The 27370-nt window shown below is 43.5% G+C and overlaps 1 protein-coding gene across 3 annotated transcripts; it reads left to right on the top strand.

The window, feature by feature from the left end:
* The first annotated feature begins 375 nt into the window (after positions 1 to 375).
* On the top strand, positions 376 to 26558 carry LYRM9 (LYR motif containing 9). Of its 3 annotated transcripts, XR_014855773.1 has the most exons (6): positions 376 to 554; positions 20813 to 20951; positions 21621 to 21713; positions 22344 to 22392; positions 24037 to 24130; positions 24974 to 26558. XR_014855773.1 is itself a non-coding variant. In XM_085078612.1 (5 exons), the coding sequence occupies exons 2-4, from the start codon at positions 20826 to 20828 to the stop codon at positions 22359 to 22361; spliced, it is 237 nt and encodes a 78-aa protein (XP_084934738.1). In that variant the 5' UTR covers positions 376 to 554; positions 20813 to 20825; the 3' UTR covers positions 22362 to 22394; positions 22702 to 22941. The 3 variants fall into 3 exon arrangements, 2 of the variants coding, with proteins under 2 accessions (XP_084934738.1, XP_084934737.1); XM_085078612.1 differs by lacking the exons at positions 24037 to 24130; positions 24974 to 26558 and adding an exon at positions 22702 to 22941 and having other exon boundaries at positions 22344 to 22394; XM_085078611.1 differs by lacking the exons at positions 376 to 554; positions 24037 to 24130; positions 24974 to 26558 and adding an exon at positions 559 to 624 and having other exon boundaries at positions 22344 to 22941.
* The last annotated feature ends 812 nt before the right edge of the window (positions 26559 to 27370 follow it).

Here is a 27370-nt window from a genome sequence, read left to right as displayed (position 1 = left end):
GCGCGGCGCCCGGCGCGCCCCGCCCACCGCGCGCGGCCGTGCGGAGTCCCTCCCCGGCGCGGCCCCGCCCCCGTGACCCCACCGGCCAATCACCGCGCGCCGCCGCGCCCGGAGCCGCCGAGACCCCGCGAGATTCCCTCACCTCACACAACCCTCACCCCGGGCGGCCCCGCCTCCCTCACCTTCCTGCCAATCACATCGGCCGGCTGGCCAATGGACTCTGCTCCTGAGCCGAGTCCCGCCCCCGGGACCCGCTTTTCGCCCAATCGCAGCCGCCCATCCAATCCAATTAGCCAATGAAGAGAAACGAAAGCCCGAAAAGGGGTTACTGGGCCAATGGCACTGGGAGGCGGGGTGGCGACGTGACTGACAGCTCTGCTCGCCAGCGGTCGGGGCCGGTGGGCGGTGAGGGAGCCGCCGCTCCACAAATCACCGTGCGCGACGGATAAGGAAGTGGCCGCTGCGCCCTCCCACGGGCGGCAAAACACCAATGGGCCTAGGGGAGCTGCTGACGGGCGGCCGACAGGACCAATAGCGGCCCGGGGCGGGGTGAGGTGAGGACGCGGCGCGCGCGGGGTCACTGTGGGCGCTGAGGGGGCGGCGGGCAGCGGAGCGGGAGCTGCGGTGAGGGCGGGCTGAGGGCGGTGTGCGGCCCGCGCCGCGTCCCGGTGCGCTCGGTCCTGTGCCCGTGTCTTTGCGCCCTCCCGGCCTCCACTGCCCGGGCCGGTGCCCGCCGGCGGCTCCCCCCGTGCCCGCTCTCGTCCCGCCGAGGTCGCGGTGCCCTCGGCTCTCGCTGGCTCCGGGCTGACCCCGTTCCATCCCGCCGGGGCCGCTCCCGCAGCACAGGGAGCCGATGAGGGCTGCCCGCGAAGGGCGTGGGGGTCTGTGGGGTTTTGGGGCCTGATTTTGGAGTTTCTGAGAGCCGGAGAGCGGCGGAGCGCGGGGATGGCAGCGGGGCCCTGCGCTGTGGCAGCAGCTGGTGGCACCGTGTCCCGCCGCACGTGAGCTCTCTTGGCAGGAAAGGGAAATAAGCCGCTAATGAGAGGGTTTAGATGCCCTCAGCAGCGCGGCCGTGGCCCATTGCCCGCGGCAGGCTCTGTGAGGCTCCCTGCAGCCTGCTCAGAGCACGCTCACGGGGCTCAGTGCGAGGTACGTGTTAACCACGACCGAACGTTTCCTGGTTGTTGTTTTAGTTAGGTACTTTCCTGGGTAAATAAGTGTCGTGTCTTAGAAGTGCCCTGAAAGTGCTGTTAGACACTATCTTGTCGGTGGATTCTCAGCAGCAGGAGCAGAGGAGCTGCAGGGTTTGCAGGCCTGGCACTGGCACCTGTTTTCCTGACAGCCCTTGACCAGATCTCTCCAAATCACGCTCTCCAGCTTCCATCTGGAAAGTGTTAGTAAAATCTAGGACCCACTTTATTAGATACACTAAATGCTACAGCCATTTTATTTGCCCTTTGAAGCTGCAGCAGCCCTGCTCAGTGAGGTGAAGCCTGGTGAGGGATGTGCTTATCTTGGTGTCCATATGGAGTTCTGTCAGGTGCCAGTGCTGGGTGGCCCACCCAAATGAGTGTATCTTCCTTCCACACTGGGTTGGGAAACACTTTTAATTGGCGTCCCTGGCCTGTGTCACACTGTGGAGCTTAAGAGCTCTCAGTTCAACTGCTCTTCATACTATGAAATTTGAGGAGGACAAGATCCAATTGATTGATATGGAAGTATGTGTAAGGAGGAAAAAAAAGGATAGTAAGGAAAACGTTAAACTTGCAAAGTGCTCACCTCATAGACCCTTTATTTCCTCAGTAGAGATCTGTTACTTGAAAGTTCCTTATGACTTAGATGAACCACTCCCAGGTGGAGCAGAATGAATTACTGGTGTGCTGGTCTAAGTCAACACTTCCTCATAGTGTCCTGCCCCCTAAAGAAGCATAAGGCTGTTGAGGGGGTTCATCCCTGAGCCGGGTCATGGCGCTTGGAGCAAGAGTGTTGTGTGAATAGTTCAGTGAGCCTGTGCTGCTTGATGAGCGACTTGGCAAAATCCAGCAGTGCCAGTTGGAACTGGGCAGGCAGAGACACTCATGGGGTCCTGCCAAAGCCCAGTTTGAGGGCAGCTCATTTGTCATCCCCTCTGAGGCCTGGAGATACAATTGGTGACTGCTGCTACTGAAACATGGCAGATCAATTCTAATGCCTTGCTGGTGAAGACAGTTACCCGTGGGGACATGCATCTGTGTCTTACCGTTGCACTCACCGTAAGAATGCTGTAATGCAGCGCAGGTCTGCTGTCTGGAAATGAATGCTGGTGTAGATGGGGTTGTCTGTGCTAAACTTATGTAAAAACTGCATATAAAATACTGTGCAATACTGTGCATCAGAAACACAGGGCTCACACTTACTCCTTTCTGAAAATCCACAACTTCAAGTTTAGTCTTTTCTGACTCTTGACAGTTATTTTCCCCTCAGATTTGACACTTGCTTTGCAGGGATATAATCTCTTTGACAGTGCTCTGCATACAGGCAAGGGATGGAAGACAATTTTTAATCAGCTAGTCCTGTTTATTTCACACTCCTCAGCAGTGTTTTAACCTTAAAATTCTCCACAAAAGATTGTATCATCTTGAACAGTATAAAATGTAATAGTCCAGGCCAGTAATTTGTCAGCTTTCTCTTCTTGTCCCACATGAACTGGCTGTGAAAACAGGACTCAAAATATTAGAGTAAGTCTTTTGATTGTGTGTTGTGTATGAATGCCCTTCAGCATTTAGGCATGTAAGGTTTTTGTGATCCTTTAATGCAGAAAGAAATAACATTAAGTGGAAAAAAGCATAATAAAATGCAATGATTTGTCTCTGATCCACAAAAGGGGTGCTCTGAGCTGCACTATTGATAATTTGTCATGTGGGTGTTTGACAAGCCCACACATACCCTGATATAACACTCTGCAGATACAGTCCTCAGTGTTCTGTAATGCCCTGGAAATATTTAATTCATAAATCCTGATGCCGAAGCCCTTAAGGTGTCATAAACATGGTGCTAATGCCTGTGAATCTGAGCAGGTTGGTTAGTCAGATAAATACCATGCTCTAAATAAACTGTGATCCTAACGTGCAACAGAATAAACATAGACACGAAATATCATGGGATTAAAACTGCTGTTTGAGTATGTTAGCCCATTTCTTTGCAAAGAATAATTTTCCAGAGTTTTTGTCTTTAAAACCTTTTCTCTATGAAACTGGAAAAGAATAAATTACTCCATCAATTACATACAGTGAGAAGCAAGGGAGAGAATATTTTGGTTTAGCTTTGGTTGTGTATAAAGGTTTCTGTCTTGACGTTTGCAAGGATGGTAATATTCCTTCATCTAGAAGGAGGGCAGGATCTGCATGTCTTGTGGAATGAGGGACAAATCCCTGCCCTGCCCAGGGCAATGTTTTAATAAGATAGAGGGAAAAGAATCGAGTAGTCCAACCAAGTGGGTGACCTATGGTGAGGTTGTCAGTCAGGCCAAAAAGCAGGTTGGCTCTTTAGAGCAGCATGGTGGGAATGTGGCACTGCCTTGGACAGCAGTTAAAAAATGGAATGGTGCTTCCTGCAGCAGGACAGCACCGATGTGCCTGGGATGGGGCAGGGGACAGCTGGTGTGGGTGACAGATGGTGTTGTCCGAGATGGTGCTTCTCTCTGATGTTGGACATCAGACTCTACAGGCTCCTGTGTTGCTTCCCTGGCCTGTCAGCCCTCTCTGGCTCTTGCAGAGCAGTTTTTTGTGGTGGGATGACAGCCCTGCCCCAAGTCTGTCCAGTGTGCTCCATATACAGATATGATGGTCAGGATTAGCACTGCAGCTTGAAATCATCCCAGAGATGTCACCTCCAAAACACTGAGCTAGTGCTCTGCAGAGCTTTCTAGCCAGAAGTGTTTTCATTTGAGACTTCTGAAGGACTTACTGAATTCTTTGCTGACTGCAGCACTTAACTATGAGCTTGGCTTTAAGTGGGAATCTCAGGTACTTACAGTTGGTTTGTAATAATTAGTCATTTTAAAACTTACAGCCTGATTGTTTAGTCTTTCTGTCTCATTTTCCTCCTTCCTGCTAAACACCACTTGCAGGAGGCAGAGGGGACGTCTTTATCCCCTGCTGCTTTCTGGAGAAAGTGTCAGTTCTGCGGTTCTCTCTGTTCTATATTTCTTTGCACCAGAAATGACCCTGCTGCTCTTTGTCGACAGTGTTTCCTTTTATCCCTCTCCTGGCAGCTGCTCTTGCTCCATTCTGATGTTGGAACAGCAAATGAATTCCCTCTGAAGCAAATGTCATGCCAGTAAAGATGTTGAAGCAGCAAGAAAATCATCTCTGTCTCTGAAGAGTGAATTGGAGACCTTTGTGAATGAGATGTTCTTAAAATAGCTCCACAGTGTGTTATCTTCCCTAGAAGGTGGAGAATTGAAAGCATCACCACAAGGCACTTGTCCTTGTGCGAGCAGCATCCCTAAATGATGGGTTTAGGAGTGGGGAGAGAAGCAGGCTACTTCCTTTTCCTCCTCTCCAGGCAAAAAGCACTGCATGATTTTAATCTGTGTGTGATGGTACATTTATGTTTTTTCCAAGAGTTGCATCGCTGTTTGCTGCTTGTTTAAATATGTCACGTGCTGAGTGACCTTGTTCTCCACGATCCACTGTTTCGGGAGTAAACTGGTAGCTAAAAGTAGTGCCAAACCTCAAGCTGGGTAGAGGTGCCCTGAATTACCCTAAGGATCAGGGTGGCCGTGGCCTCTGGAGAGCAGAGATTCTCAGCTGGTGGGGTATGCCACAGCCTGGATAGGCTTAACTCAGCACTGAGTTCACATCGTGCAGTTCAATTCCTGTCCTGATTCAGACCTGCTTGTTCAAGGAGGATAATGGCTTTGGAAATCTTCATTTCCATGTAACTTTGGAGTAACTGGTGATGGAAGCTCTGTTTCTGTGGTCAGACAGACAACAGGCTTTGGTTGTCCATGGAGGATTTCGTTAGTTTGAGAGCTTTTGCTGAGATTTTTCCACCCTCAGCTAGTTTGGGGTGTTTGATTCCTTGACAGCCTCAGGAGAGCGTTGAGCCCAGCAGCAGAAACAGCAGGGAGGATGGCATGAGCTGCTGGGCTGTGACATGCCACTGTCCCCAAGTACAGTGCTCAGCTCCTGGAGTCCCACAACTTCAGTGTGTTTGGCACAAGACATGCAGATGAGCCAGTACTTCACAGATTGTGCCTTTTGAGAATTTGTTCTTGTGTTGATGCTCCCTAATCCTGGCCTTGAAATCTGATGTTCTTGAAGAAAGTAAAGTTTGCATATGTGCACTTCAGAGCAAAAAATGCAGGCTGTACATGTGACATGCACATGAACTGTTACTTTGTTGTTTATCAAAAAATTATTGTAATGAATGGAATTGGGCAGCAAAATTAACCTGAAAAGTCTGATACATTTTGCCAGAATCATTAATATTGTCTTTTACATGCCTGTGAATATCTGAATACTTTTATTTTGCTTCGACTTGGTGGAAAGGGGAACTGATAAGTAAAAATACTAGATGCAGGAATTGAAGAACAGGGATTTTTATAGCAGTTTCACAATTATATTCATAACGTAAGTTTAACTGGGAGAAATGTTAAAATTTTGAGATCTTCAGTTTTTCATCTTTTTCTGAAGGTGGAAATAATTAGCTGTACTGATACAAGCACAAAGTTTTCAGAGGTCTCCCTGTTGTTTTAAGTCTATTAATGTTTTTCCTAGCCCTGTTTTTTTTATGTGATAATATCTCTTTAAGGGCTTTCTTTACCAGATCAATTCCTTTTCTACCAGGAGAACTAAAGCTTTTCAGCTGTCTGTCCAATTTATCCTTCTGGACTAAATTTCTCATCTCGAGATAACCAGCAGCAACTCTCCCCTCAGGAGATTTGTATCAATTAGTTCCACATCACTAATTCCTGTGGTATTGGGGGACCAGTGAGTTGTAAGAAAGCTGCTCTGTAAACAGTTATGGCTGTTGGGGGTTTGCCTTTACTCTTTTTTGTGTAGAGGCCATGGGTGCCATCACTGGAACTCCTGCTCCAGTCCTTGCCCTGTCCTTGCCTGCGAGGCCTGGCACTGCAGAGGGTGTGCAGGGCTGTTTTGGCCTTGTGCTGCCTGGCACATTTGAGGAGGGCTGAGCTCTGTGTGCCGTGTGGCCACAGCAGTGGCCCTGCTGCCATCCCTGTTGTCACCAGCTCCTCACATGGCTGGCCAGGTGGCAGGTGGGAAGTCACTGGCACTGTTGATTACGTGAGTGGCAGATGCAGTCTAGCAGGAAAGCAGGTTAGTCTGCAGCTGGAATGCAGGCCAGGCTTCGCCTAATCCCTCCCTTAGCCAGAGAAAGGTGGCTTTAATCTATTTATTCTGCATTTGGTTGTTTTTTCAGCACTGATCTATCTGCAAATGCCATTGCACTGTTAGTCTGTTTCTATCCATTTGCCATTAGCAGATGTGTCAGGACATGAAGCTGTTTTCAGTCACTCAGGTCTAATCCCAGCAGTGCTGTAGGATCTTGGGAATTGCTCTGCATTTATACAGAAGTAAATGACATATAATGTGTCATTTTTAAGAACCTGCAACCAGCAGTTTAGGATTTTTTTAGACAGCTGATTTTCTTTTTGCTGATGTTTTAGACAAAACTAATTTGATAGGACTATTAGAGGAGGAAAATTAAAAGGACAGAATCATCCAGGAAGCTCATTAAAATGGAAACCCTGAAAAAACTGGGTAATTGGGCATTGATTCTGTCCTCCCCCCTCACTTTAGGAGCAGTATTGTATTAAAAGTAACATGTCTGCAGGATGATGCTTCAACATCTGTTACTGCTGAAACAAAATTATTTGCTTGTTTTTTCCTCTCTACATTCTTGCAACATCTGCATGTGTAGATCTATCCTGTATATTAGTCACCTCTAATGCAGCTCCTTTCCAGGGAAAAGGCATCAGAGGGAGTGGGATCCTGCCTCTGGTTTGGAGGGGAATTCTGTGTTGCCGCTCACTTGTATTAGATCTTGGGTGACTGGCTGTGAAATGAATCATGTGAGCGAGGGCTGCTCAGGAAGCCCAGGCACAGGTTTGGTGCTCTGAGGTGTGTTTATGTGGAACAAAGAAGTTCACAGGCTGTCTCCTGAAATATCAGTGTCACATTATGTGATTAAACCCATGCAAATAATTGTCCATATTTTCTGGTCTCAGAATATTTGCAGGGAAATCACATTTTTTTAAAATGTATTTCACTCTGAAGATGCTCAATAATTGTACTGGAATTTAGATTTTTTTTCTTTTCTTTATAGGCTGATCCAGTAAATTGATTATAAATCTAGCTTGCTGAATGTTTGCTATTTCAATCACTCTGGCTGTGATTATTGTGATAGTAAGCAATATACTTTCTTTGGTTTGGGTTTTGGATATTTGCTAAAATATGTGTGATTGCATGTGCCAATCTTAAAATTCAGTTTATTTACGAGTAATGTTTTCCTTTTTCTTCAGTATTTGCACTATAAAAATACAAGTGCATAAAGGTTCATAGCGAGAAAATAGAAAAAGCTGGGCAATAGATTTGAAATAATATTGGGAAATCTTTTCTGATCTCTAATTATTATGATGTTGTGTCTTCCAGTCTTGAAAGTAAGCATGGGAAATTTAAGCACGGTAAAGCACATGATTAAATCCATTCCTATCCAGCGAAATTCTTGAGCTTTATTTGAAGCATGTGCATAAGTTATATTAGTAACTCATAACGATTCCTTAAACCCAGTCAGTCTCAGACTGACTAAATATTAGAATTGCAAGGTAAATACTGCAGTAAATAAGATAAATATGGGTGCTGGCTTTGCCTTGAACTTGTCAGTGGTTTTGACTTCTGCATTTTTATGGCAGTTGAAATCAGAAAAAAATGGAAATTTCAACTAATTTTTTAATATGCTGAAATGTATTAAGTTACACAAAGGAATCCATATTATAGTAATCCTGAATATATACAGGGAAAGAGTACCCAGCGTGCATGGCAGATGGTTTCAAAGGAAATCCTCGAGAGCTAGGATTAAAAAGCAATTTTCAGCAAGTTTAAAATGGGTCTCCATATTTGGGTCACAGATATTAACTCTTTCATTGCAAACAAATGAGGGAGAAGTCTGGTCAGATTGCTGTGGAAATGTTTCTCCCAGTAAAAGCTGACCAGTTCGTGCTGGGGAAGAAAGGTGTGAGCAGGTCAGTTAATTCTGCTCCTCACACCAGTGAGAAGCAGAGTTGTGGCATACAGAGACAGGGATATAGTGCAATAAATGGGATTCATCATTGCACAAACAAACACTGGCAACCCTCTGAAAAAAAATGTGTTTGTGGCTTTGATCTTTGTCTGCCCACTGAAACAATTTCCCATAAAGACAAACTGATAAATAAGTTTGGGCATGTCAGGAACAGCAGATTTATACCTGTTTACCTGTAGTAAATTACTATCAATCACTTTATTAAAGTGTAAAGACTTTACAGATAGCATTTTTGTATTCCTTTTGGATAGGGTGAGCATGTGTAATATAGGATAAAAAAGAAATTGAACAGCAGTGTTGTTGCTTCATCATAGGCAGGAATGAACATGGGCTCCAGATTTTGCTTGGAAGTATGTCTGTGCATGGAAAGTAAGCCTGTTTTTCTCAAACATGTTTTGGGGGCACACTAGAAATTTATGTTTTGTTTTAAAAGGTTCTATACTAAAATCAACAGTACCATGCAGACATTGTTCCAGGCTGCAGCTGTTTGGTAATGGTGTAGGAACAAGCAAAAATCTTGTCACCAATCTGATGCACAGAAGGGAGTGAGTGCAGGTCAGCTTTGCACTGTAGGATCATGAGAAGGTCCTGGGCTTTTAGCAGATAAAAATAGGGCAGCAAGTTGGAGATTATTGGCTTTAACTAACTTATACTAGCTAGTAACCATGTTAGGAGTGTAATTCCCATTTACATCAGTACTCTTTATACACTTTGGCAGCACAAAGGGTGGTGGCCCTGGCTTTCAGTTGGCATGGCAGTTTGAGTTCCAGGTGCCATGATAACACAGCAGGACATTTAAAACACCTTTTATTATTCAACAGACTTCTCCCAGAAGAGATATGCCCACTTTAAATCCTGTCTCTGAGGCAGCAGAGCTTCTGGAGCATCTGGGATAATGCCCCCCTAAAACAGGGAATCAGCTGTAGCTGGCACTGCAGGAAGGCAGAGGCTGTGTAGGAGACTGGAAACAGAATGCCATGGCTTTGACCTTGTTGCAGCATCCCTTCATGTGTAGGACACAACTCTCTGCTGAAGTCACAAGTGGGGGGTAATGGCATTCTTATTTCTGTGAGAGTGTCTTTAAAACAGCTGATATTCTTCCACCAAAGAAAGCATGCAAAGAGCTCTTCATATCCCCGTTTCCCCCCCAAAGCTGTGGGAACAATTTTCTGGCTTGTAGAACAAAGAAGTTGGAACAGATGACATAGCCAACATCTGCACCTGGCTCACTGAGGAAGTGAGTATTTGGCATAGAAGCTGAGCTCCTTTCTGCCAAGAGAGCCATGCCGATGCAGTTGTTCAGGGATGAAGATGGCATAATGTCTTTTCCTTTTTGACTCACCAAGCTATTTTGTCGATCTGTCAAAGTAAAAAAAAATTTGGGACAGAAAATGTCTTTACTTTTAAATATCAGAGGTTAGTCAATGGTTAATTAAACCTTTTCTAACCAACCCCGTTAAGATTTTGATGGTGTATCACTTCAGTTCCGATGGCAGACACATCACATATGGGTTGCCATTTTGATGGCTTTGAATGGTAATCTGACCCATAAAAACTGAAGCATAATATGCAAACTGATTTTTTTCTGGCCTGCCCTGTTCTTGATGCCATCTGTGTTAGGATGGAAACGAGCCTGCTCAAAACGTGGGCTGCCGGTTTTGAGCTGATCACAGATGGGTTTTAAAGAATAGCCTTGTGTGCACAAGTAGAGGGAAGATGATCCTGAGCAGGAAGTTTCACTTGAAACCATATTATGTCTGCTAAATCCTGTGGCCTATGGAACAGCCACCAGACCTTTCCCTTGTGAATTCTTCACATGGATTAAGTAAACTAAATTTATCTTCTAAATATCAAGGGAAACCCCACAACTTTCAAATACTGCTCTTCTTCCACCACTGCTTTCTGCTGCTGTCATCAATAATGGAATAGAGTACAGGAAGCTGACATTACTGGATCCTGTCAGGTATTTGGAGTGCATCTGTTCAGCAAAACAGGGCACAGTAAACTATTTCATGAGTTTTGTAGATGAATTTCAATCTGTAGTGTGAATCCTGTTGAACTCACAGGATTCAGGCTGCTGTTTCTGGATTTCTGTCTTTGACAGTTAACACAAATCTGTGTTGTAGGTGAAGGTGGGTACCTGTCCTCTGCTGTTGCATTTGAGATCAAAAATTCAGATATTTAAGCATCTATTGCTCCCTGTAGTCAGTAAGATCTTAGTTTTCATTTTGAGAGAGCCTATGCTCTAAAGTCAGAGATTGACTGACCTTGTCTTATGTGTAACCACAAGTGTCCTGGTACTATTTATAATCCCAAGAAACACATTAAATAATTTTCACTGGTTAGGAATATAGTCTGCAGAACGCTGATTTCCTTTTTCACCCTTTAAATCAATGACAGTGTTTGAGTGACCATTTCTCTGTCAGAAAGGAAGCCTGTAGAAGGCAGTACTCATTGATGAGTTTCATGGTCGTGACACACTTGAACATCCCTCTCAAGACATCTTGAAGCCTTTTATTTCCAGGCTAAATAAACACCAATTTCAGCAATGTCTCATCTACTCCCTTTAATTACTGCTGCTGAGAGAAAGTTTCTGCCAATGCAAATGTGCTATTTTGTCATGTCACATCAAATTGCATCAGCCTTATATTTAGGAACAAAAAGAGGGGGAGGCTGAGACAGGATGTGGCTACAAATGGAACCAAAGGGTTTTCTTAAATATAGGCTGAAAATAGACAATCGAGGCAGTGATGCTTTTTCAAGCAAAAATCCATGAAAGGGAAAATGAAGGCTGTGACGGCAGAGCAGGGCTGGGGGTGAGCAGAGGGAGTTCTGGGGGAGGCAGGGTGGTGGCAAGGAGGTGCTGCTGAAATCCTCATTTACGCAGACACCCTTGTGCTGTCAGATGGGTGGGAAGTGCATTTGGGGTATGTTAGCCCACACCTCGTTCCTCTGTGCTGGCTGAAGGACGTGGGAGCTGTGCTTCCCTCCAGCCTGTGCCTGCCCTTTTCCTGAGGATGTCTCCCCTTGTCTCCCCTTGCAGCAATAACTCAGCTCTCTAAACTAAGGAGATTGTGGGAAATAGGCAGAGACAAAATTTGAGTAGCTGTCCAGATAACTGTGGGAGACCTCAAACAATCCCTCACACCACTTTAAAATGTAGTGTCTCTATAGAAATAATATTTTTTAAAACTTGTTATTCAGAAAATGTTAGCAGCTTCCCCATGGAAAACACTTTTTGCCCCCTCAGTATTGGGCACAGAATGATCTGTTGAAATCCAATGCCTAAATTATGGATGTACTGGAGCTTGCTTTGAACTGATGAGTCTGATCAGAGGCTGGTGGCAATTAAACAGAGTTCTGAAAGATCAGCTGTGTTTGAGAACCAGCAGAACTCAGGGAGGAAGTGATCTGGGGGCGTGTGAGCAGCACCTACTTAGCAAATTGGAAAAATACTATTCATTTCTTACATCTAAGCACTTGGAATCTCTCCTCAGAAGCAATTCGTGATGATAGAGGTAATATTTTTATTCTTGTCACCAAGGATAATAAAAATGCAGTAGAAGGTTAGAAACTTGTGTATTTACAGCATTGTGGCAGGCGTAAGTCAAGCAGCATTTCAGGCTGAAGCCAGAGAGCAAAGGCACCCAGGTCTGCGTGGCTGGATGTCACTGGTCCTGCAGGACTGTAAAACATTAAATACAGTGATGCTGTCAGTTGTTAAATTCCTTACAACAGGCAAATACCAACCGTAGCTCAATCCATGCACACAGTGCAGCTGGCTGGGAAGAAGGCAAGGAAAGATTTCCCTGGGGCTTTCCAGGCCCACCTGCAGTGTGTGGGGCTGCATGTGGGGCAGGGACACCCTGCTGCCCAGCAGCACGGGGAGCCTGGGGGATGTGGCCTGGCTGGGCTGTTGGGTGCTGAAGGCATTGTCTGACCCCGTAACAGCCATGGGTGCTTCCTCTGGGGTGGAGGCAGCAGGGCAGAGTCCTGAGACATTCTGGTGCTACTTCCAGCATTAATTTACATACAATTCCTTATATTTCACTGCCATTTAACCCCAGACTTAACCACATCTGAGTTTTGACTCCCACTGACATTTTTTTAATACATAAGCATTTAAAAAGCCTCAGTAAAATGTGTGTATTGTCATAGTAAGGAAGGCATTTCTGTAATACTTTTTTAAAGCAAGTCACATAAATATTATATGGGGAAGGAAAAAGAAGCTTTTTTTTATAGCTGGGGTTTGTTTGTTTTGAACTGAGTAAGTCTGAAAATACTAGATAAAAACTGCAGATCAAATGAAAAGACTCCGTAAGCATCCTCCAGATTGTTCCTCAAAAAACCACCCAACTGACAACAGTACAACAGGAAAGTATTCTTAATTAACATCTTCAGTTAAAGCATTGTGGATATATTATTAAATCTGCATTGTTTAGATAATTGGATGGGGACAGACACTTTTGCTGAGTGCTGTGTCAAATTCATCAGGGCCTGCTGTAATTCTAGTGCACTTGCTGGATTTCACAGCTATTTGTCTGGGTACAGGGGTAATTTGGGGGGTTGAGTGAAGCCAGATGACTGTAATGAACTCATTTTGTGTCTTTGACTCATTCTGGGAAAAAAAACCCATGCTATTTATAGGGTATTTTTTATTGTTAAGACTTCTGTTCTTCCTGTCTTTCAAACTTTCTCTGGGTTGCTGTCTTTGCTTCATCACCAATAATTATATAAAATTAATTCAGCATAATGGAGTTAATTATTAGCACTGGAGCTTACCACCATGACTTCAGTTGAACCAAAGCTTTTATCCCCCTTTTCCTGAGGTTCACCAAATGTAAACAAACCAGAATCATGGGTGCAACCCAAGGCAGCTCCATTTCCATTGAGTGCTTTTGCCACTCAGAATTGTCCTGCCAGACTCACTCACTCAGATGGGTGTTGATAAAGGGAAAAGAGTATTCGGGCATTCTGTATCAATGTCCAAGTACTTTTGAAACAAAGGAAATATTTTAATTGTCCCAGAGGCATTCAGTCAAAACCAAAAATGTAGAATAATCATTAATAAAAATTCTTATGTAGAGAGGATATTGAACCTGGTTTAGCTGACAGACATTGGTTGCAAAGATTCAGAGGATGGCTTTCTGAACAGGGATGCTATTGTACATCACTGCAAGATATAATCAACAGCACAGTTCCTTGTCTAACATGGCAGTTTGAGAACCGGAAGGTTCCTATTCCCAGCTCTGCTATTGTGTGACCTTGCACAAGCTGCTTAATTTTCTGGAGCACAGTTTCTTTTCTCAGGTATTTTTTCTCTTGGAGATTCAAGAGCTCTTTCTGCTCGTGCAGTGTTGTTTATTTTGATCTATTATAGCAATAGTTCTGGGCTGGACACTGGGACCAACAGGAAATATGGCTTGCACTTAACTCTACAGACAACAAAACATGAACTTTCCCACCCCAACTTTATCTCAGCCAGAGCTCTAAATTAGTTTAGTTACTCAACAGAGTTGGTGTGTTGTGTGTAATCATTTAAGAGCAAGCCCTGTACCACCAAGAACAGAACTCCTGTGGAGTTCTGGGGGATGTATGTATCTGCAAGAGCTTGTTGCTGCCCACATCTTTCTGTGGAAGCAGATTGCCTGTGAGCTAGACTAGGCCTTGGAGAGTGACAGGGAAGTTTTTGGGAAAACTTGAGCTGTGGCTTTAAGAGCTCGGAAGTGTCCCTAAGACATGGTGGGATCTGCCCCTGATTAGCTGTTGGTATGGAAACAATCCCTGATTAGTGAGCTGGGCCAGTTACAATCCCCCTAAGAGGCTAAAGGCACCCAGACTTATATGCCCTGTAATACTGCTGCTTATAAACATTGCTCCCAGGAACGTGGATTTTGCTCAGGATGTGGTGGGTCAAAATCATCCATAGTTTAATTCCACCACAGACAGGGTTTATGCCAGGGAAGGGGTTGGCTCAGATTATTACTGTGATTGAAGGGCAGCATTGGAAGATGCTAAATTTCAGCAGGTGTGGATTTGGAATAATAGACATTGAGTTGTTCCTGATGCTGCTGTGAAGGACATTGTGAGTTGGGAAGGACAGCTCCAGGCTGAGCTGTAGATCCCAGGGCATGGCACCAACCCCATCATCACCATCCAGGGATTATGGGCACAGTCAGGGCTGGAAGGGATGTGCTGGGGGAGCAGGAAAAGGAGAGGTCACAGTGCACAGGGTTTATTCCCTTGTAGGCTGGCTGTGATGTTTGCACTAAGGGAAGGTTCAGAGGAGTATGTTAGGCATTTTTGATTTAGAAAAACCAATATTTTAAAATTAAACTTTAGTCAATAGTGTGGATCACAGTGACTTCTGCTGTTTTCTGCATCCACCTTCATGTGAGTTTGTCCTTCTGTTGAGCTCTTGTACTTTCCTAAGCAGAACCCTTTCTGCACTGACAACTCCTTGTTTTACCCGCTTGACTTTAAAAATAAAAAAAAATTATAGAGATTGCGTGAGCAAAATGAGCCCACGTTAAAGAATAATGGTAAAATAAACTTTAACCAGTTTCAGTCCTTCCCGAACAGTGAGGAACCACCACAAAACCTTATGTAAGACTTAACTATTCTTCCCATGCTTGTCTGACCCATAGTCCATAGAGCTAATGTGGTCATTAATCAGACAGTGTGGTTTTGCCCTTCAAAGGCACTTCAGTGCCTTATGCTGCCAACTGGCTATCTGTCCTTCAACCAAAGTTGTGCCAGCTTATTTTGTGCCCAGTTGGATGTTTTAGAAGGTGATACAAGCTCAGCCAGAAAGTTGTTGCACTAACTGGCATGAGTAGTAGGGAATATCACAATTGCTAAACTGGAACTAAACACTGGAACATTTACAAGATTTACAAGAAAGGAAGGAATGAACAGGCAGTTTTGGTTTAAAGTTGATAACTCAATTCCTATTCAGGCATGATCCCAAAGGTAAATACTTACAGATTTGGCCACTGAGAACAAAATTCATTTTAACAGCAGTTGAACTGAGCAGTTCAGAGCTGGGAAGAAAATTCTTTTGAGACTGTGCCTTTCAGAGTTTTCTTTAATCCAGGAGAAGTCATTGTGAGGACAATAAAGTAAAGAAGTTTGAATTGCACCTAAACTAGGGAGGTTCCTCTCCTCACTAGTGAGCATGCTCCAAAGAATATTACTCTAATTAGTCTGATCATGCTTATTAATTATACAGAAGAAGGTAATCTGGCCTCAGCGTGGGCAGCATGTTTCCTCACTGGTGTAGGATTGCAAAAGCCTGAGTGTTCTATATGCAGTATTGCATGTCTCTGCTGTGTGATACCAAGCCAGGGTGGTGTAAGGTAAGACATCTGCTCTGTGGCTTTGGTAATTCATACAAGTGGTCATTGTGCCCAGCTCTAGCACTCTTTGTCATCCTCAAGTTTTGCCAATTACAATTCTATGTTTTGTATTTATATTTATAGTTTATCCATTACATTTTATATTTGCAAACTGGTGACATTGTTGAATAGCATTAGGCCTGATGCTGATGCTGTAGAACTGCATGAAGGGTGTCCAAGGAGTGGTGATTCCATGTCAACAAACAGATCTTTGGGTTCTGTCATCAGCCAGTTCTTGATCCCCCGTGTGCTCCACAAAGATTGTGTAAAGCAAATTTTACACTGCAGGGCTGTGCCCCCAAATTTTTCGGCACTGTCACCTGATACTACTTCTGCCTCCTGCATCAATCAGAGCATAAAGGGGAGAGGAACAGAAATAGAAGTGAACAGAACAGGACTGGCTATCGTCACTCATGCAGTGGGACTTTGCAGCTCATATTTAGAAAGGACAAAATCCCAACAATGCCCGGCCCCAGCTCGTCAGAAGCGATCACATCAAACCAGCAGATCTCAATAAAAGCCTGGCGTGCTGGCGAGATGTGGCTGCTGGGAAGTGACTGCAGCATTGTCCGTGCTCACCCACACAGCAGGGATGGGGCTGCAGGGCAGCCGTGGCCTGGAGCTGCCAAGGGTTCCGCGGCTCTAAGTGGCTGTGGGCGGGCAGGGATGGATGGATGGATGGATGGATGGATGGATGGATGGATGGATGGACGGACAGATGGACGTTGGGTGTTGCCTGGGGCAGCACAGCCCCTCGTGCTGCCCTGGATGTGCCAGGCGCTCCTGGTGAGCCGCTGGGGGCTGAGGGGAGGTGTGACTGTCAGTGGGCACAGGTTTGGAGCTGTGAATCTGTCAGTGTCATGAGCAGGTAGGGCAGCAGTGTCCCAGGAGTTCTGCCCTGCTGCAGGTGCTCGGGACTGGACTCACAGGCCTGTACTGCATTTGCCGGCTGGGAATCTGGGAAACAGGGAAGGGAGAATGGATGCCACCAAAGAGTAAGAACCTTTTGAGTGGCAGCAGTTCACTTGGGTGCCTTGCTGGACTGATGTCAAAACATGAACTAAGATGTTTTGTGGTTAAAGAGGTTTCAAAAAGCTTCCAATTTCATTCCTATTTTGGCATTCTTATTTTTCCTGAGATCGTGAGGTTTGAGTAGGATGGGGAATCATAAATTCCCGAGTTAAACTTTTAAGAGTGTAATAGTTGGAAGTAATCAAACACATCTCCAGCCTGTATAGTGGGGGAAGAGAGGGCAGAGGAGGAAGGGAGAGCCAACCTGTAAACAGCAGCAGCTCAGGTAACTCTTGCAGTCCTTTAATTAACACTTCCAGTCTCTGGAGCCCAGCTTTGGTGGCTGTTTAACTAGTTCAGAGGGATTGGGATCCTAACTGTTGAACTGTGGGGATTTGCTTGAAAAACACTCACAATAGCAGAAGAAAAAAATAAACTGAGAGCAGTGGCGCAGTGTCATCTCAGCTTCGTCAGGGTTCTGCTGTGCACAGGGTCAATTGCCAAACCTGCTAATGCAGAGTGAAGATTAATTGGCTTTGGTCAGCCTTTGCTTCACTATCTGAATATCATTATCAGGAATGTAAATGATTATGCAATGCAGAGAAATGCCACAATAGTCTCAGTGTCTCCTTTTATACTTGCCTCTTTGTGAACAGGGCTTTATCTAAATGCAAATGTGATTTCAGCCTTCTGATTAGGACATTATACAGTCATCCATTCCAGAAAAGCACAATTAGCAGATTATTTTATTTCTGACTCAACAGTTCTTGGTTTAGATAGTTTGTTTGTTGTGCTATTCATGATATTTAAGTTATCAGAGGGAGATTTACATTATTAGTCAGGATTATGGCCAGATTTTTTGAAGTCAGGAGTTTTTGCGTGGCAGATAAAACTGGTAACATTTGTGGGATTCGAGATGTTTTTAGAACAAAAGGCAACAGTGCAGATTCTTACTGTGCTCCATTGTCCTTTTTGTGCCGAGGAAGGAGCAAATCACAGTAGTAGCTGTGCAAGTTCTACAGTGTGCTGGGGTGCACAAGGGCAGAGTGTAACATTACCTGTTGTCAGGATCTAGTCCCTCTTGAGGTGTGCTCATACAGGGCACCAGTATCTTATAATTTAGCAGTGGACAGGTCATGAGATTATTTCTTATTAAACAGCCACTTTACCAAAATAGCCATCAAGTTTCCCCTGTGAAGTTTTCACTGGATTAAGTTACATCCTAAGAAAAATGTAGATATTTGGTGATAAACTTCCCTATGGAGCTTGTCCATGATAATAGATGTTGTAAAAATTTCCATCTTCAAATCTGTTAGAAAGTCCAGTATTTATGGAAAGGTGAAGAATGTTTTTTTCCCAAAAAATTCACCAGTGCAAATGTATTTGTCACAAAGTTTGGATTCAACAGCTCATCATTTTCCTATGAAAAATTACAGCAGTGGAAAATTCCTAATTATGTAAAGTGAAACATTTTCAATTCCATTGATCAGTTTCATCTTTCCATATCCATATGTTTCCATGACTGTTTCCTTCCTCTCTCCCAGAGCTGCGTTTCTTTGTGCTGGAGCAAACTGTCCTGGACAGTCCCAGCACATGAGGGATCTTTGCGTTTGTGACAGGAAATCTATGGCATCACTTAGGTTTAATTAGAGCACAGTGACATATGATGAGTTTACACATCAAAGCCTAGAAACGACTCCACAAATTGGCTCTGGTCCCACAGTGTATTTTGGGATCTGTATTGAATTTTGGGATGTTTCACTGTATTTAGTGGGAATATGTGAAATGCAGGGGGTCAGGTTCTTAGGGTCAGTGCAATTATACCAATTCTTACCAGCCAAGGATATAGCCCAAAAAAACTGAGTGTGAAGTTAAATTTGGGTTCAGATTAACTTGAACAAAACAACATATTCCAGATTTCTGTATTGGATGATAAAATCTTCTCTCCCTCATGGAGAGAAGGGCAAGGAATAATTCAGTCTATATGTTATGAGTCACATTTTGGAGTTGCTTATCTTTCTGCTGCTTGGAGGGGAATGCAGGGATATCTCAGCTGACTGTTGGGCATGTAATCACTTCCCATACTTGAATGCCAAAGTCAAATGAATCCAAACCAAAAATGCATGGAGCTGATGCCCAGCATAGGTTTCATTGCAAAGAGAAAATGATACTTTACAGAAAATAACATTGGAAGAAAACAAGAGATGAACATGTTGAAGCCTGGGGATATTTTGATCTGCATTCTATGCTGAACTTTTTAGCTAAAGCCACAGTTGGCACATCTTGTGTGGTTGGAAAGTGAGTGAGCATTAAACCAGTCAGACTGAAGCCATTTTGAAAAGTCAGCTCTGGTCTATATTTCTCGATTTTTGTAGTATCTTTCTGCCCTAGATTATGGGGGGTTTCTTTTTGAACAGTATTCAATTCCTGAGGCCAAATGGCTTTTATTAAACAAATAAGGAAAGCCAGAACTGGAATCAAACAAGCAGAATGAGAATGTTGCAGCAGCAGCACAGAGCCAACTTATTGCCCTTGTGATGGAAAAATGGTTTGCTAATTGTTCACAAAAGCTAATGGAAATAATATTTTGGCTGTGAATAACTCTCAGGAGGGATCTTTGTGGAGTCTTGCCTCATCTCTTATACCTTTCTGGTAGGAAGTATAGGAAGTATCTTGAGTATTCCAAAGCAGAACCCATGGAGATCCAAGTGCAGAAGAGCACTGGTCAGGTGCAGGTCCTAGAGCAAGGTGGGCCTGACACCCCTGGGTGAGGGGGCTTTGCTGGCACATCACTCACTTCGGAGGGGCTTGTGCATTCTGATACTTTGGGAAAGGGCTTTGCTTGTTCAAAGTGTTGTTAAAGTGATTTTGAGAAGTCACAGATGAACTGCACAGTGCCCATTTCAGATGTAAGGGAAGATTCAGTAGAAGTGAGCTGGACAGGAATTCTGATATATGTTCTTCAGAGGTTTCTGCCTACTTAGTTATAGATGTGGAATTTTGTTCTACTGAAAATACAGATTACAGTGGTACATATCCCATTATGATGGGTATTTATAGGTTCATAGAGAGGAGATTTTCCCCACTGCAACAAGATCTAGTCTGTGCAAATGTACAGCACAGGCATGTAATAGCTGTGGTGGTGTTGGTGGTGTACTCTGAAATACATTTGGCTAAAGGAGTTAAATTACTCAAGAAAAAGGAAAAAAAATTCCAAAAAATGAATAGGCATCATAATGGGTGCTAAAATAATGGCATGCACCTACTTCATTATTCAGTTGCTTATTTATTATCTTTATTCTTAAGAGTAATGATGTAAAAGTGTTTTTTTCCAAATGTTAATTTAGTTCTCTGCAGATGGCAACCATCTGTTAAATGACAAGGCATTTACAGTCTTTGATTAGCACTTTATAGGACTTGGATGGACTTACTGTTACAATATGTAAGTATAGTTATGGAAGTGAAACTTGGTAGATTTGTTCTTTTCCTGTTGCTGTTACCAAAAGATGGAAAATTTCAAACCTAACGATGCTTTTTCTTGTCTTCTATATTTATCCACGTTGTTTCTAGCTGAAGCCTTGAAATTCTTGACAGAATGACAATAATAGGAAATATTGTTAAATTCCAGCACCATTTGTAGCCATTATGAGCATCCTCATTCTAGAAAGGCACCATGTGGATGAACTCTTAGGGATGCTCAAGGAAAGCAGTGGAAATTTGAAGGACTCTAAGGATTACGGCTTAGCAAGTAGAAAACTCCCTGGGGCTGTGATACAGCTTTGGGTACTTACAGGAATACAGTGGGATTCTGTTTGTAAGATACTGTGACACACGTGGCTGTTCCCATCACAAAGTAATCCTCTGGAGTGAGCTCCACACTTTGTGCTTTACTGCCTTGATCAATGACAACCAACCCCTGTCTGTCCATAAACTCAGCCAGTTCTCATTCATTTCCTTTTGGGGTTTCTTCTAAAGTTTCTGCAGGTTATGCTGCTGAACCTCAGTTTGCCGGTACTGTTCTCGTTGTTTGCTATTACTTTGAGCTTTTGTTTCCGTGTTGTTGGTAAAACTCACTGTTTGGTCTGTGTGCCTTGCAGAGCCGGCCGGGCCATGCCGCCGCTGCCGGAGGCGGAGCTGGTGCGGAGCTCGGTGCAGCTCTACCGCTACCTGCTGCGCTGCTGCCGCCGCCTGCCGCCGGGACACATCCAGCAGCACTACCGACACGCCATCCGCCAGGTCAGGGACACGGCGGGGCTCCAGCGCCGGGCTTGGGTCTGCTCCTGCTGCTGTTTGAGCCTGCAAAGCTCCTGGCACCTAAAAACTACTGTCCTGCAAGTTTGGGGCGTTAGTGGATTTGAAGGATTGAGAAGGACCATTTATTTTTGTTTGCTTTGAATCTGAAACCTATTTTTCTTGGCTTTCATTCTCTAATTCTTGTGTTAGTCAAGAGAGTGAACAATCATTACTTACTCCATAAATACCTCTTTTATAGTGAAACCTACTGGTTCCTTGTCAGTCATTTATATATCCCCTCCAATCTGTTTAACTCTCATCTGACTGTTCATATTCCATACTTCATATGGAAGTAATTTCATGCTTTTGATCATACCTGTTGTCCTGTGTCTTCCTAGTTTTGACATACCAGACAATTTCAGTTGTTCTGAAGTTCTCTGGGCTTTTTGTTGTTGATATATGAAAGGAGTAGAATACTTAACATGAAATTCCATATGACCAGATTCGTTATGGAAAGAGCATGGCCAGGTGCTCCTTTTTGTGTGTAAATGTGTAATTTTACTTTTTCAGACCAACAGTTTATTTGCAACAAATATTTTTCTGAGATTTAAAAGCAATTTTTATTTGGACAACTGCTGTGTTGACTGGTCAGTGACACTTGTAATGTTGCAGAGTTTCAAAGTTCATGCTGATGAAGATGATCCTGAGCGAATCCAGCAGATCATTAAGAGAGCCATTGAAGATGCTGACTGGGTGATGAATAAAGTAAGTGTTGGATTGTCTGCATTTTAGTTTCAGTTCAGAACAAAGGAGAAAACATTAGAAAGCAAGTTCTGAATATCAAATTGCTGTCCTGGATGCTGAAGTGTCTGGGCGAAAGGAAATACCCAGCCATGAAGATAATGGTTATGACAGTTCTTGTTAAAAATTCTCTTTGTCAATATAAATTCCATTTACTAAGTGACTGTTAAGTCATTGTCTCTGCCAGTCCATGAAATCCAAATGAGAATTTTTACAGGAGCAAGCACAGATTAGTCACAGATTAGTCACAGATTATGATATTTTAGCAGTAACCAAATTGCAGCAGGTACAATCTAGTCAATAACTGTGCCTGAATCTTATTTTAGTCTTCTACAATTATGAAAAGGCTCATTCTGCTTCTGCCATGGAGGCCCTAGTGTGGTTCTGTGGAAATCTGGTAATGGACTGGTATGAGAGGAGGAGCATTATTTTATATTGCAGAGGGAAAGCCTACCAAATTTCACTCTAACTTAAAGAAAATGGACATAAATTTATGTGGCTCATGAAGAAGAGTTGTATATCCTTGTTGGTATGAATTGTTAATTAGTTGTGTGCTCTTTCCCACAAAAAATTTTTTTTCTTTTTTTCTTTCAGTATAAAAACCAGAAGTAGAAGAGGAAGGATGAAGTCAAGAAGGACATTGGTAAACATCCTTAGAGGACTTGCAGTCAAGCCTAGTACTATATTAGAATAATTGCATGAAGTTTTTTCTTGGATAATGTAAATACAATAATTTATATTTCACTGGGATGTCGTGAAGCTAAATTAATATTTCTGAAGCTATTTAATTTTGTAAAAAGAACTGGCATGATCTGGGTTAAAACTATTGCCTTGTATAACCAGAAACCTTTAAGTTAAAGCCCAAGCTTGTCTAAGATTTGAGTAACTTATTCCATTATACTATTGGGCCTGGAGCAACCCTAGCAGTGCGTCATACTCTTGTTGTGCACGTTCTTTGGGGACGAGGTTCCCTTGCATCAATCACCGTGGATTTTGGGACTGAGCGTTTCATGCTGCGTGTGTGACACTGGTTATGGCAATCACTCTGTTGGGTCACATCAGCCTCTGCTGGGACTGTCGGTGTTTTCAGAGAGCCCACTGAGCAGGGTCTGTGCCCCGGGCAGCACAGTCACTACCTGCAGCTCAGAGGCTTCACAACGCTTTGGAGCACACAATAAATGTCCTTTAAAAACGGGAGTCCATGTCCTTTTCCAGAGGCCGCGTAGCCGGTGCCAGGGTGGGTTTTCCCGTGGGAAGCTCCCTGCCTGCCCCGCCCGGGGCGCCGTTCCCGCGGCCTGCAGTTGCGGCGGGCGGCCTGCAGGTGGCGGTGCGCGCCCGGCCCGCTGCCCCGCGGGCTCCTCGTGCAGGCGGCGAGGAGAAATCCTGACTCGGAACGGTCGGGAAGAGTTGCTCAATGCTGTAAAGAAATGAGGCTCTAGGTGAAGTTTATAAAGTATTGTATCAGAAAACTTCCTTTTCTCTGCTAACCCTCCTGTCCAAGAACTCCTGCGCTGTTATTCTTCCCTCTGCTATCGCCACTGTTCCTCTCTTTGCTCCCATGTCTTTCACTTCACCTTAAACACCCTAAATTTCTGTTGTCTGTTTTACCTACTCCTTAATGCTGTTCTCATCTTGTCTCTCTACCCCACTTATTTCTCCTCCTCACATCTTTTTCTGTACCAGAAGATACTCAGTATTATGCTGGAGCCAGCCTTCTGCTTAATTTCAGATAAAGCTAGAAGGTAATAGACTTTCTCTACTTTTCCTCTCCATGCAAGGAAAGCTACTTGTCTTTCTGTTGAGGTCCATTTTTTTGAAAAAGCAACCATTCTGGTTTAAACTTCCAAAATAATTTGGTTCGAGGTAGAGCACAGAAAGCTTCAACCTTGGCAGTTGACAAGGAATATCCAGTAGGATGCTGAACACTAATAAAAAAGCTCAGGCATTTTTGATAGAAGCTCTCTGAATGTGCTGTTTCTGATTGAGAGCAGCAATCAGGTGACCCATGCTGTTCTCCAGGTCTATTCTGTTTGTGTGGTCTGTAGCATGGAGATGCACTGAACTTTCTATCCCTGCAATAGTGAAAACTCTAAGATTTAGTGGGATTAACAGTGTATGGAAGCATGGCGGTTTCCTGAACTTTAAATGTGGAGTGCTCAAAACCCTCTATGGCTTTAATTGACTGACTTTTGGTAGTGTGAGACATAATATTTTATTCAGTTACAAAATAGGATAATTGCATGTGTTTAAATAATTCCTATATGCCTGTTATTTAATTTATGGCTAGTTCGAGAGGGCAAGGACCGAGGAGCTGGAAGGTGCAGCCATGGCATATCTGCAGCTCCAAATGCCAGCTGAGATATGGAAACATCAGACCAAAGGTATGATAGATATAACTGATACGGGGGACCAGGATCTGTGAATTTTAGGTTTTGGAAAGGGGCAGAGCATTCAGTTCTCAGTATGGTGCAGACTGGGAATATGGTTGGTGAGGCAGGAGACATTGTGACTAAATATTTTAATAGTAGTGGTTCAGCTGGAGGCCATGAGGAGATGTCTGAGGGGATTTTTGCTGGGGGTTTTTATACGAACATAATCTGGTTTTCAAAGTAACAAACAGTTTAATAGAGTCAAAATGTGAAGATAAATTTATTTACTCAATGTATAAATAATTTTCCTGCTGGTGAAGAGATGTTGCTAACAACTGTTTACTTCCTTGTAATAGTGAAAGTAACCCCAGTGGCTCACACATTTTTCTCTAATGACTGGACTGAAGAGTCATTCAGCTGCAGAGCTGAGCTTTATTAGATCAGATATATATGAGAACCTGAACACTCAAAGGAATTTTGGGCAGAGCTTCTGTACCTTTGACCAAAATTATTATTTCAGAAACTTCAGCTTAGAAGTCATTTAAACCTGGAGTTGCCACTTACTTTACCACTTACTTTACCAGATTTACCACTTACTGACCAGTCTGACCTGAGGGTTACACAGTGAATTGAGTTGTCTTCACCTGTGTTTGAGCAGCTCTCTGCCTCTTTGCCACCCAGCCCTGCTGAGTCTGAAGAGCTGCTCCCTGTTCCATTGGTGCCACTGTGCTGCCAATTGCTGCCCACAGTGAGAAAGACACAGTCACAGGCAGTGTCCTTCCAGGTTCTTCCATGGCAATTGGGAAGAAAATAGCAACCCCAAATAGAATGGTGCATCTGTGTTCCCATTTTCAGTCCTCCAGAATATCTGAACATAAAGATGGTGGGTAAAAGAGGCTGTGTTGTATTCTGTAATTACTGCTGAAGAATTTGAAAACACCCAGGATGCTCACGAGGCTACTGATAGAGCGAGGGCTAATGTCACTGAAAGGAGACTCATGAATTCATAGGAATCAGTTTCACCGCAACGAGGAACGCCTTTCTGCAGCAGTTCTGGTAAGTGATGTGATGTTGATAAGTGATTGCAGTAACTGAATGATCAAGGGTCAGTCAGGTCTTGCTGACAGCCACTCCTGCAGTGAGCATTGAGTTGCCACCATGAGTTTCAGTGTGGAAGAGTATCCTGTGCCATTGGCTAGCCCAGGGTTTTCATTGTGTTGACACAAATGTAATGGCAACATTCTGCCAACAACACTTCTGCAGCTGGTCCTAGTAAGATCTTGAGTCAATAACTTCTCCTAGGTACTCCACAATTAGGAGCTGAATGAAGTTAACAGTTCAAAGGCTGTGTATGGGCAACTCTTGATTAAGGTAGTGAGGTTTCACTGGAGTCTTGTTATGCAAGAGCAAGACAAACATTAGAATGAGGAAAGACAGTTGGGAGATGTCTGATTAATAAATTGATATCATGTTTTATATTGTTGGAGTATGGACAAATGAATCATTTAAATCACATTACAGACTTATCAACATGCAGTCCAAGGCCAGAACCAGCACTGGTGCTATACTTTCTGTTTTGTATGGGTGGCCTTGGAAACCTACAGCTGAAATTTTGTGGAAATAATCTGTACATTACAAATATGGAAGTAACATGTCAAAAGGTAGAGCAGTGGCAGTGGGTTGGTCAGTGTATTTTGTTTAGTGGTTAGATTCCTGCTCTTCAGCCCACAGAGAAATAGTAAAGACCACTTTGGTTATTACCATCCTCATGCAGAAGCTTCCCATGTAGTGAAAATCTTTCCCTTTTATTTATTTTTTTAAATTTATTTATTCATGTCAGGTTTTGGTATGAACAAGATTGTAAATTCAGGGTTTATGTAATATCCAGGATAGCATTCTGCCCTTCACGTGGCCAGAGACAAATACACTTCTGATCACATTCTTGTGTCAGAAGTGTTACTGATTTCTATTCATGCTTGCCACCAAAAGTCATTTGAGCCCTGTGGGGACTGAATAGAATATTTCCAACCCAGGCAGGCCTTGCTTAGGACCATTTGTCAGTAATGAAATATTCTTTAAATCAATCTTTAGTACTTTGTAAACTTTCTCACGTGGTGGGTTATGTCACAGGCATTGCTTTTTGTTTAGGGACACTGGAGCATGAGGACTTGATGCTAAACAAAAACTTCTCCTCCATGGTGTTTGGCTTGTTTTCAAGTGTCATAAGGAAGTGATCTTTACTGTGATGCTATAAAGAAGAGGGATACACACTATTTCTGGGAGAAACAAATAATACTCACTCACATATTTTTCAAAGGAAACAGTTTCTTCTTTGAAATAGCTTTTAACTAGGCTTTATAAAGCTCTGAGAAGCTGCAAACTGAACAGGCAGCTCAGCATCTGTGAGTCTTAAATATTCAATATTTATTCATTGTGAGAGTCCTTGACCTTAAACTGTAAGAATGTGTTTTTAGAGCTTTATGCTTCACAGTGTTGCGTCCCTCTGTGTCACCCCAAGGCGCAGGGGTGGATTGAGGTGAGCAGTGTCTAAGTGAGAGCAGTCTAAAGCAAGTCCCTGACAAAGGACAGTGCGCTGCCCACTTTGCCTGTCCCTTTCCTGCAGCCTTGCCTGCTGCTCACAGCTGATGTACCTCTGCTGAAACATGAGCCAGCTGGTGCATCTTTCAACTTTTGTGTTATTTGGTTCATTTATCTTCTACTTCTGTCAAGCCAGCTTTTATGAAATAGTGTTAACTGAAGTATACACTAGTCATCAAGTACTCCTTTCAGTTTGTGATTAAGCAGGGCAGACACAGTAACTTTCAAAAACCCCTGCTCTTTGAAGACTATTTTCTGTTTTCTTCATAATTGTGTTTGATATTTAAAATAGTTTTTAAAAGTTTAGAAGCAGAGGGAGGCATCTGTCACTAGCACGTAAGAACTTAACAATGTTTGTGTTTGTTACTGGGGGAGAGGTCCCTGGCATTGCTCATTTCACTTGCAGAGTCTGAAGAGGTAAGTTTAGGGACTGCTGTTTGCTGTCCTCACCTGTGGGCAGTGAACTTACCCATTCTGTAACTGTTAACCTGGGTGACTTTTCCCCCAGAAGAATCTGCCTTCATACTCTGTATGAATCCATTTTGAAGAGGATTAACTTGATTTCTTGATTTTTTAATCAGCAGTTTCTGAGCCAGGTTGGTTTGGGTGTTTCACAGAATCATTCAGGCAAAAGACTTCCCAGACTATCAAGTC

Source organism: Lichenostomus cassidix, chromosome 19 (assembly GCF_008360975.1).
Source record: "Lichenostomus cassidix isolate B80296 chromosome 19, HeHo_3.0, whole genome shotgun sequence".
NCBI classification, from domain to species: domain Eukaryota; kingdom Metazoa; phylum Chordata; class Aves; order Passeriformes; family Meliphagidae; genus Lichenostomus; species Lichenostomus cassidix.
Note: the sequence above shows the minus strand (reverse complement) of the source record. Positions and strands in the feature narration are given on the sequence as shown.

Coding starts and splice junctions, on each gene's coding strand:
- LYRM9 (XM_085078612.1), top strand. CDS start 20,826: ATGCCGCCGCTGCCGGAGGCGGAGCTGGTGCGGAGCTCGGTGCAGCTC. Junction 20,952..21,620: donor ACCGACACGCCATCCGCCAG/GTCAGGGACACG, acceptor GTAATGTTGCAG/AGTTTCAAAGTTCATGCTGA.